The 11,528-nt window shown below is 39.2% G+C and overlaps 1 protein-coding gene across 2 annotated transcripts in view; it reads right to left on the minus strand.

Moving 5' to 3' along the window:
• The window catches only part of MAN2B2 (mannosidase alpha class 2B member 2), a 34,056-nt gene extending 22,846 nt beyond the window's left edge, over nt 1-11,210 (minus strand). For both annotated transcript variants that reach the window (XM_050338168.1, XM_050338167.1), the window contains exons 1-4: nt 11,051-11,210; nt 7,415-7,561; nt 3,752-3,857; nt 1,232-1,404 (exon numbers count right to left, since the gene is read on the minus strand). In XM_050338168.1, the coding sequence (XP_050194125.1) occupies nt 1,232-1,404; nt 3,752-3,857; nt 7,415-7,561; nt 11,051-11,188 (564 nt within the window). In that variant the 5' untranslated portion in view covers nt 11,189-11,210. The remainder of the gene's footprint in view (nt 1-1,231; nt 1,405-3,751; nt 3,858-7,414; nt 7,562-11,050) is intronic.
• Nucleotides 11,211-11,528: the final 318 nt, after the last annotated feature.

Below are 11,528 nucleotides of genomic sequence, written 5' to 3' on the forward strand. Positions count from 1 at the left end.
ACTCTTGATGACAAGCACAGAAATACATCATTAACATAATAAATACATAACAACTCAAGACTTCAGAGTTTCCATCTTCTCTTCCACCACTTGTAATACTTTTAAGTGTTTTTTTTGAAGAACAGCCAATGGAACCTCAGGCAAGGTCACCACTATATACAGGAAGCTACAGCATTGCCTTGTTCTATTATAACTGATGGAAAAGGAGAGGAGGAAGCACAATGCCAGCATTCTAAAATCCAGATGTAAGCCTGACTTACCACAGCCATCACAGCTCACTTGTTACAGTGGAAGGTGGACACCTACAAGCTAGGAGAGATCCAGATGTAGTCTGATTGCACTGTAGTCACTGGAAATCAATGTTTAATCAGCTGAAATAGAGTTTTTACAGTTTTGGAAGCCTTCAGACTGTGAAGTGCCAGAAAAAAATTAGCTGGGCAAAGATTGTCAAAAGCCCATAAAAGATTTTAGCAGAAAGGAAGCATTGCACTTCACTGCCAACACAAGGTGATTGGTCCCTGTTTCACCAAATTCAACAGGAATTCTGTTGTCTTCTGCAGAGACACTTGAGTTTTATCCAAGAGTCATAAAAACTGTCTCATGCCCAGATCACAGTGAAAGCCCTTATTTTCACATAACCTAGCAAGTAAAACTGATGACAGATCAGGATTCAACACTGCGATATGAAAAGCATTTACTGTGTATAGGACACTCTGTGAGAGAAGGCAGAACATGAAACAAAAACTGAATTCAGCAAAATCATGAATAGCTGCAACTCTAATTGCCCCAGTGTTACTAATTTTACAGGTACAAATAAATGTTGCAAGCCTGACAACACCATGCCCAAACATACACACTACACTTTAAAACAGTCCACACAAAAACTGACAGATCCAAGATTTTCTCAGGGAAATCAAACTTATTTTAGATACCTCTGATTCCAACACTCCTAATTCAACGCCCGCTTAGACTTGCCCAACTGCCCACATTCCGTGTCTTCTTCAGGCTAGACTACATTTTATCCTTGACCAGAAGTCATGAAGACATCACTTGACCACGTAACACAGATTTAGTGTGTTCCACCATAACCACATGCAATCAGCATGTCACTTTTAGAGAAGAAATACCTGCATTTTCTTGCATAGATCTGAGAGATGTTTATCTTAATGTCATGGTTTAGATTACCGTAAGGAGAGGCTGGCAATGGTTTCATTCCTAAGGCCATTTTTACCTTGTTTTTCTGCATGTCAGCCTTCAGATCATAATCAATCCGAGAAATAAGATGAGCATTAAAACCAGCCAGAGCAAAAAGAGTTGGTGTTGTAGCTGAAGCTCCGAAAGGATCAACATGCCAAGAAAACTGAGGCCTGAACCCAAAAGTTTCATACAAAAATCCATGGCCTTCTGCAAAGCAAAATTTGTTTGGGTTAGGAATACTTTTCAAAGTTAATTTTATAAATTTAATAGGCACATAGTGTAACAGATAAGCACTTAAAGGATAGGTCTTTGTTGCTATTTTCCAAAGCAGTCAAAGTTTCAGGAATTCAATGATTCACAGCAAAAAATGTCACACTATTTGTTTTGCTATGCCTAGTATAACTCATCAACATTATAAAAGATGAATAACAAAAAGGAATTATGATCAGAGACAGGCCTGGGAAAAAGTGCTTAGATACAGATTAAGTTAAGGCTAATAGCGAGGTTGGAATCTGCAAGAAAACAACAAGCTGGGGTTTAATTTATATTTGCTCAAATCATAAAACCCATTCTCAGAAAATTTCAGTGTCATATCAGTGACAAAGGGAGAAGGAAGCAAGCCATCCAGTAAACAAAACTAGAATGAATACAATCCTCAGTCATATAAAAAGAAAAAAGCCAAAGGTTAACAGCAATCAAGATGCTATTTACAACTAAATGTTACTCAGTTTTGTACAGAAATGAGTTTTGAAAAAAGAAACCCCTAAACTAGAAAGACCAGATAATACAATAAACTCAAGGGAAAAAAAAATCACTTAAATGAAAGTAAAACAACCAGTGAAGCAATAGGTTTTATTTGGAATTCCAGTATTTCCGACTAGAATCCTCACCATAAAACAGCCACCCCACAAAAAAAAAACCCTCCGCAAAACAAAACCAAGCTAATCCCCCCAAACAAACAAACAAACAAAAAAACCCAAAAGCAACCAGCCAAGCAAACACACAAAAAAATCCCCATTGCAGATCCTAATTTCCTAGTTACAGAATTGTGCTCAGAACTATTTGAAAACACAATCATATCTTTCCCCATTTTGGACTAATTCCTGTTCAAATGTTAATATCACATTTGAAAAAGTGAGCTTGCAAGGCCTCTTTTCACTTCATCTTTTCCATGGTTAATGTCTTCTGTAGGGAAAATATTCACAATGTGTTTATTTTAACTCTCCTAATGGAAGCACATTTGAAATAAGAGTTTGCCAGGCTCTTCCAAAACACAGCTGGTTGGACAGACAGACAGTAGAAGACATGAAATGTAGACCCCAAATATCTGCACTGGCTCTGTTTTCTCAACTTGAACTCCACACATTCAAGGATACTTTTTTTTTTTTTTTTTGTATGTACTCAAACTGAGCAGAGTGCTTCCAGGAAAAATAAGTGAGAATTTTAAAATATATTAATACTTCTGTTCCTCATGAATAAGTTAACAAACTTGAATTTTCTTTTTTTTTAGTATGTTTATACACAGAATAAAATATTAAATTAGAAGTAATGTCTTTTTCAGCTAACTTCAATAAAAGACAAAGCTGTGTTTGCAGTAGTTCATCTCCTCTGTTCCCCTTGGCCACAGTGTGATGTGGTGACTCACTGAGATACAGAAGCAGCTGCTAATCTTGTGCTCTTGATAAAGCAAGGAACAAGGCCAGTGGTGCTGTGCAGATTCAGAAAATAACAGAAGTGTTTCCTGGCCCTTTACTCTCCCATGTAGAAAGCTGCATAGAGTGGAGCCCTGAAATGGGCAGGGTTTCTATCAGCCATGGAAGCTGGTACTAAAACATCCCCTCCCTGCTACTCCCTCATGGCACATCACAGACATCTGTAGCACAGTGGTGGCACTATTTATCCTGTTTATTTCTTCATTAACCAGATAAACCTGTGTACTAAAAGACTCTCTAAACCATCAGATGGCCAGGTGTAACACACAAACAACTGGATGCAGAAGCTGGGAGATTAAAATGGGAAATAGTGCATCTCTTGCAAATATGCACATTCTAACAGAAGCTGATGATTACAAATGGGGGTTTCTTCATCAAGTAACTAATTTCAGATGACCTCAGTGACATTCCACGGCTCCCATTATGCCGAAAATTTTGTCAGAACAATACCACCTGCCCACACTCTGAATTGCTACCAGGTATTTTCTTGCAGAGTGTTTCATACCCTCAATTTCACCATAACTATCTTCCCAGGAGCTTAAGCTCTCACACACACACACACACACACACACACACAAAATGCCTCTGCTCCAAACGAGTTTATAACTGACAAAACAGCTTTTGGTAACCCTTCTGCTTGCTGCAGAACTGTCATGGTTTTTATTTTTTTTAAAGCAAAGATTTTTATATAAATAACCCACCAGCAAGTAAAAAATATGAGATCTTTCATCAGTTCTTAAAGAGTAAGAAAATAGTAGCAATTTCTGAGGTGGAAAAAAATGCAAAACAAAACCTCCAAGGTCATAACAATGAAAAATAAAAGTGAAATGCAAATATGATACCCGTCAACTGTAAAATCTGATCATCAATTAATGTCACAGCTTCATCATGCATCACTTGTCCTCCAATGACAAATTCCAGTCGTCCCTCCTGAAGCAACTGATGGACCTATAATATTGAAATTAAGACACAGAACATAAACATCATTTCAGTCTTATCCAAAAAGGCTGCAAATTCATTTCAGATCACAGCACATTACCCAGACACAACACTTGTCAAGGCTGCATCCAGGACCAAAAGTGGGATAAAAGGCTGTCTGTACTAAATGCTATCAAAAGGAGAATAAGGAGAAGGAAAAAAGCATACTAATGTGTTGCACAGTGCACTGATTTACCCAGCTTGCACTGAAACCAGGTAGCAGACACATAAGGTGCACTGCCAGATACACACTGATGTTTTGGTATTTCCCAGTAGGGCTCTTACTTTGCCTTTTTATACTGTCTAAAGACCAGACTCATCCCCATACACTGCACTGGCAGCAGCCTACAATCTTGTCTGCTGCAGCATCCTTCTTAGCTTAAGGAAGGTATTGGGTGGCTGGATGAGGGAACAATATGCAACCCCCTGCAAGCAGCAACAGAGCCCCAGGCATGCAACAATATTCAGGCTTCCAAGGCTTCCTTCCATTGGAGACTGAGATCTGTGGGATCCAGGAGGGAGACAGTGTGTCATCACACACATACCTCTTCTACTCTGTTATGCATCTGTCTTGCCTTTGGAGCAGAGACAAGTTGCTCAACTTGTGACAGACAAATTGCTTTATGAAGAAATAGTAAGTCCATGGTTTTGCCTGCCTGATAACCTCACTGCTTATCTGCATTTCTGGTCTCTTTTTCCTAGGTTAAAAACTGTTCAGCTTTGGGCGGTTTTTTCGCATGTGTTGTTTTGGGGGGTTTATTCTTTTTGGTTGGTTGGTTTTGTTTGGGGGTTTGTTTGCTTGTTTTTTTCTTAAATTTCAGCTACTACAAACAACAGGTATGCTGACAAGTATAACTTCCAGCAAATGCTGGATGAAGTAGGGGGTGGTGTTTGGAGGGAGGAACGAGTAGCAGTGTGCCCCTTTCTAAAAGTCTTACTGAGTCTTCTGTTTTTATTATAGTTACTCCACTACAAATTGAGAGCTATCTCAAACTTCCAAAAATAAAGTTTATATAAATATGTATTTAAATTCCCACCTTTTTTTTTTTAAATCTGCCATAGGATGCCAGTTCCAGAGCTATTATGTTTATTTCCCCAGGAACATTCAGTGTCTGCTAAGATAGGATGCCAGATTGTCAATTTTGATTATAATCATTTCTCTCCTTCTCAGTGTTGTGAAAACGCTTCAGGGCTCAGCATTCCTAAATTAGTTCCAGCTGACTGTGGTGACTGATTAGCATGCTGGGAGACCAGATAATTGATATCTGGTGTCAGCACAGAACTGGCCCTGACCTACATGAAAAGAATCTGTGATTATTATTCTCCATTTGGATGGATGTCCAAAATATACCTCTGATCCAAACTTTGGGCCACAGAAACATTTCTTTAATGTAAACTTTGTGGAACTACTGAGAGGGTGAAAAAACCAAGAAAAATACTTCAAGGAATTTAAATAATATCTAATCCCCCATCAAAAGGAAAAAAAAAAAAAAAGGTAAGAAAACAGTAAGGACGAGCACTTTTTCTGACCAGAACAGGGCAAAAGGAAAGAGGAATGGAGAAAACAGATACAGTGGTACTGTAAGCAGCAGCTTAGAACATACCTGTGACCCTTGGGACAATATCACAGTCCTTACCTCAGCTCTTGTATACAAACCAGATAGAAGTGGCTACACATCATTTTTTTTTTTCCTAGTTAAAGCAGCCAGACATCAAACCAGGACAAGGAGATAAGAAAAGTTCACACAAGAAAATACTGTGGAAATAACATGTACCGAGAACTACAAGGTCCATACTGATGCAGTATCTTTCACTCCTACATATTCTCTTATCTGAATTGCAAAACTAGCTTCTGTACCCAAGCTGTACCTTTTCTTAGTTTTTAATGCTATTGTTTCAATCCAAAGCAGACACTTCAAAAGAAACTAGAATTAAATCCTGTATTCCAAGCAAACCACTAAGAAAAAAAAAAGGAAAATGAAAACCAGAGTGCCTGTACTATAGAAAATCATTAATGCTAGAGTTCATGTGGAAAAAGCAGGACAGTAACCAGAGTGACCTAATTCAGGGACCAATATTTGCAACTTGCTAATGTTAAAAACAATGTAATTTATTTGCAAGCATCACAGCTCCTAAATTAGAGATTCAATGTTAGACACACAGGTTCTAGAAGAATTTGTTTTTAACCATTTTATTTTTCAGAGGAGCAACTACAAAATAACTCGAGAACTGACTATAAAATGTGTAAAAGCAACAATTATAAATAATTAGGCTACGAAATCAAGGGCTGAATCATAAGTACTAGTTTTGCACTACTGAGGTGAAATGTGACACACATTTATTCTTCTGGATTCCACATAATAGCAAGAATAGATATTAAAAACATGGGCGCTTTTTATTTCAGTTATAGCAGCATGACATATTTGAAATAAGATCAACTTGCCTTAGAAATTTAAAGGACTCTTCTGTCCCTGTAGAAAGCACTTCCTATGCTATTTTCTTCCCCACCCCAGACTTACAGTATAAGTTTACTAATTAAAAAAAAAAAGATAAGAAAATCGCCTTGCAACAGGCAAGTATGGGCAAAGTGTCCACACAAAACCAGCAAACTGCCCAAATCCAGCAAAATCTCTCATGCAAAGATCAGCTGCATGCAGGCTGTGTGTAAGCTATTATTTAAATACTGAATATTACAGAAGATTCAGAATTTAGTGAAGGACTTTGTAAAAAAAACCCAAAAAACAGACAAGAGGTGTGTTTTTTACACAATGCTTTAAACATCTTTAAACATCTAAACATCTTCTTCCAAAGAACTACAATGTGAAGTACTACAAATAACATGCTACTGTTGGCTGGACCCTGGTAACAAAACACACCATGGAGCTCTGAGTAAGTTCCTATGGGAAGCTGCACCTGTGTACCCTTTAGTTTTAGGATCCAAAACAAACATCTGCACAGCTTCTAGGCTACCAGCCCAGTCTTTGATTTCAGTATGTTTGTTCCACGCCAGAAGAAAGAAAAAGTGACAAATAAAACCTCGTGATGTCTTCACTAGAAAAAAAACATGGTGCCATTGAATCCACAGTCACCTCTTTGCTGTAGTATCCTTGTTTACAAATGGAGGTTTTTGAGCAGTACTTAACTGAAAAGAAAAAAGGTTCCTTCTTGTGAGCAGTGTTAGGCTTCAGATGTTTTAACAGATATTGGTGCAGCCTCTTTCAGAATCACCCACGTCTTATACTTGCATGCCCCCAGGTAAGTAAGTTGCCAATGAAACAAGAACTGCAAAGTCTAAAAAGTCTTCAGTGCAAAGGTCACTACCTCCTACTGCTCTAATCTATAGCTGGGGCTTAACCTCTTGCAACTGCCTTTAGAATTAAGGCCCTTTCATACGAAGTGCCAGATTCAGAGACAGCTTGCACAAGACCTGGGTAAAAAGCAAATGGTGAAGTACTTTGCCCCTACTGGTCCCCTGAAAAGAGTGAGGATTCCTTGTTAGCAGGAAGCATGGCTCTAGTGCAGTTTACCTGCTGCTTCTGTGCATCTGTGGCTACCCCATCCCACCAGAGTCGAAAGAATTCCTGCTCCACTGCAATAAATTTGCGCTGTTTTCCTTTCATTAGCTCTTCTATAACAGTTGTGTAGACATTTGCTGCATAAGCATGCATACTTTCCTGGAAAAAAAAAAAGAAAAAGAAGTAAATAAGCCCTGTTTTGCCTATATTAAAAGGGCTGTTTTAAACACTCATTGGGCTTGAAAACCGAGAGGTTGAAAACTTCACATTTACTGCACACTTCCTTTGTACCTCAGAAAGGCCAAGTTCTGATTATGTACAGCCCTTTGACCCTTCTGCTCCAGAATACATCCCCGTGACTGGGGCCTGACTAGATCACAGTGTCGCTTCCCCCAAGATCACCAGACACTATTACAGGTTTTCTTTTTGACATACTAGGAACAGCTTAACCAGTTCCTCATTGCTCACCTTAAATCAATGTCATGAATGGTAAGACTTTGCACCAACAGAGTTAAAACCTCCCCATGCACACTTTATCCTCCTGCTCCTGCTCTTCTTTTGACGGCCCGAATTACCAGAATTGCTTCTTCAGAGCGAGTATGACTCTGTGCTGTGGGTGTGCATTGCCAGTACAACACAGTGATACATACACTGTAAATTATACTATTGTGAAAAATAACTCTAATGTGCCTCTTTAAGGATAGAGTAAAATCAAGCTGGTAAAGGAATCTTAGAATGAGTTTGACTGTTGACGCAGAAACACCCAGTGTGAGAATTTGTGCATCTTACGTTGTCTATGTCCCTCCTAAAGATACCTCTATTCCAGAACAAGGCCTACAGACTTTTATTGGAATGCAAATATTACAGCTGTATCCATCAAAGAACCATCACACCGCTATATTCAATGATATGGTATCAAATTAACAACATCACATTAATTTTGAAGATATTTTATGTACATTTACCTTGGCCAGAACAACTTCTGCTGACCAGATACAATCTACCACCTTTTACTTAATTTCAGAGTGATACAGAATGTCTAAAAACAACAGTGGAGACTCCAGGATTTCCTGAAATGTCTGTCTCTTCTTGTAACAAAGTAATCTGCATTTATAGCACACTTATTTTACACTAACCATAACACTTTTCTACTTAAACTGCTGGTACTCAACAACACACACCACAACGCTTACATCTTTAAATGACTGACACGCAGACCTCTGGACCCTCTAAAAACTAATGGCCACGATATGTAAAACATGAATCCATAGTTTAAATTTAGGCAAATTTCCTACACAAAAATCACCCTTTGAAATAAGAAGATGACTAATCCAAATCAGAAATTAACTTTTCCTAACCCCTTGCTTTCCACAACAGAAATTCAGCCATCTTTGTAAAAATGCTCATGTCATTAGAAAAAGGAAAACATTTGAGCATAGGAGAAATGGCTTAAAATATTGCTGTGCTTATCTAAATAATTGCTCCCTCATTGATTTCTCCATTGGTTCATAAGGGTTTTTTAAACTCAAGATTATGCTTAGATGCTTAATACAATATGAAATTTTAACTATGGATTTTAAGTTTTAGCAATACTCAAACACAACACACGCAAATGATTACTAATGAGTTTTCCTTTTTTTGCACTGGCAATTGGCTAGAAACAATATATCCTAAAATTCATGCATATGTGCAAGGATTACAACATCAGGCTCAATTTTAGTTCTTAATAGCTGAGTGTAGTACACTAGATTTTAAGAGCTGAACAAGGACCTTTCAAATTGAATACAATACTAAAATATTCTGTGTGGTAACCTCCTGAAAATATTTTCTTAAGGTATTCTGGAGATTACAGCTAGTCAATCTTTATTATGACTCAAACTACACTGGAACTAAGCAGTAAGATATAACCCAATCCTACAAAGTTCACAAACCCCAGTCGTCTGGGTGGTAACTGAAAATAATTGTTCTCATAAACCAGGATACTTGCAAGCAACAATAAAAATTTTCTTTCCAATTCATATCCTCTATCAGCTAATGAGATACTCATTAGGTACTTGCTTATTTTACTTATTTAAATACAGATTTTGAACTTGTACCAAGATGTAAAAATTGTTTTGTACTGCATTCTAGACAATGGTGAGGTGTCTTTCACACATATGGTTAAGACCCATCAGTGAGTTGCCACATCTCATGTAAGTTAAGGTACCACTGTTATTACTGGATTGCAACAGATAGCTTGCTTTGAGAGGAAAATAAAAGGTTTTATTATACATCCAATGCCGGAATTCTCCATCAATACTATAACTTCCAGCACAAAGTGAAGATTGCTGTTCCAAAATCACAAATAAAATGTTTATATTTCACACTATAAATGGAGAAATAAAACACTAAAAAAACAGTATGCTGTCAGTCACGAGTGAAAACTAATAATTATGCAAACCAAAACCACTAAATACGCTGGAATCGCATCAGTATTACAGAGTTACCTTCAAGTTTCACTTTACTACAGAAGCATTTGAAATGATCCACAGGTAACCTCTGTGGTTTTTCACTATAGGAATTGCTGATGTTTTTGATTTAACAGCAGAGGAACTGAGCCTTCATGCAACTGTATCTTGCAAAAAAAAAAAGTAAAACAAAAATGGTATGTGTTTCATTTCTCTTGGAGATCTTTGACCACTAATCAACCCAAAATAAAAATTAGCTTTGTATTCTCTGATGATATTTCTGAGTAGGAGTTTGACATATTAAAGGAGAAATTCACTAATCTTTCCTAAAAAGGGGAGACAGAATACATGCACAGCAGAGATTCCTGGGTGAGCCACCACCTCTTTTTTATTAATTAGGCCTCTTGCCACCCTCTAGAGAGTGAAGTATCCCATCTTCCACATATAAACGAAAAAAATTCTACTAATGAGAAAGGGTTCAGAATTTAGGATTTGGACTAACAAATATCAAAGGTACCAGTGCCCCACCTAGTTTATTTTACTCTGCATGTCATATATTTACCAAAAATTAAGTTTGCTACTACAGTTCAGTGGCACCAGTCTCCAGCCCACACCACCCATAGAGGACCTGGCATCCTGCTTTCCTTGCTCAAAAAAAGACAGAAAGTTTTCCTGGGGTTTTGGCTTAATAACAAGACCACAAGAATAAATTAGGCTGGAAAAGATCTCTGAGATCATCGAGTCCAACCTTTAACCCAACATCACCTTGTCTGCTAGACCATGGCATTAAGTGCCACATCCAGTCTCTTCTTAAACATCTCCAGGGATGGTGACTCTACCACCTAAGCACCGTGAGAACCTGTCACATAATCAAAGCACCATGAAACAGACTGACGATTTTCCTAAAAAAAAAAAATATATATATATAAAAAAATCTCATCAGGATTCTGCAGAACGCGGGCACAGACAAACCCACAGTTCAAGGGCATGGCTCCTAGAACAACCATGCCTCCTCCGAGCGAGGATCCCGAAACACCAGGGCATGGAGCACGCTCCAGGCCACGCTCGGGGCAGGAGCCGCAGCCTGCAGGGATTTACGCGTCTCTCCGCAGGGTGTTTTCCAGGCGCAGGCAGAGCCCGCAGCCCGCCTTACGCGGCCCGGGCAGCTCAGCCCCAGCCGCTCCAACCCCACCCCACCGACCTGCACCGTGTAAATCCAGCCGACATCCATGTGGCTGTGGGCGACCACGAAGGCCCGCAGGTCGCTGCGGCCGCCGGCCCGCGGGAGGAGGGCGAGGATGAGGAGCGGGAGCAGGAGCGGGATGCGCGGGGGAGCCATGGCGGCCGCGGCGCTCCCGCCGCACTTCCGCGTCCCGCGGCGCCGCCTCCCCGCCTTCAAATAAATAAATAAATTACTAAAGTAGGCGGCAGGAGCTTCCCGTCCAACGAGAGGGTTTTGTGGCCCCGAGGGGGTGGCTCCGCTGCGGTAGGGTGAGATCCACACAGCGGGGGTGGAGGGTCGGTGAAACCGCAGCCCCCAGGGTGGCTCTCGCTGAAAATTCCGGAGCTGGTTTTCTTGGAACACTGGACTGCTCCTGGAGAGGCCAAATTCTGCGTTTTGAACATCTATAAATATATATATAATAAATATATAATATAAATATATTTATATATTTATA

Source organism: Myiozetetes cayanensis, unplaced genomic scaffold, assembly GCF_022539395.1.
Source record: "Myiozetetes cayanensis isolate MyiCay16 unplaced genomic scaffold, myiCay2020 scf7, whole genome shotgun sequence".
Taxonomy (NCBI): domain Eukaryota; kingdom Metazoa; phylum Chordata; class Aves; order Passeriformes; family Tyrannidae; genus Myiozetetes; species Myiozetetes cayanensis.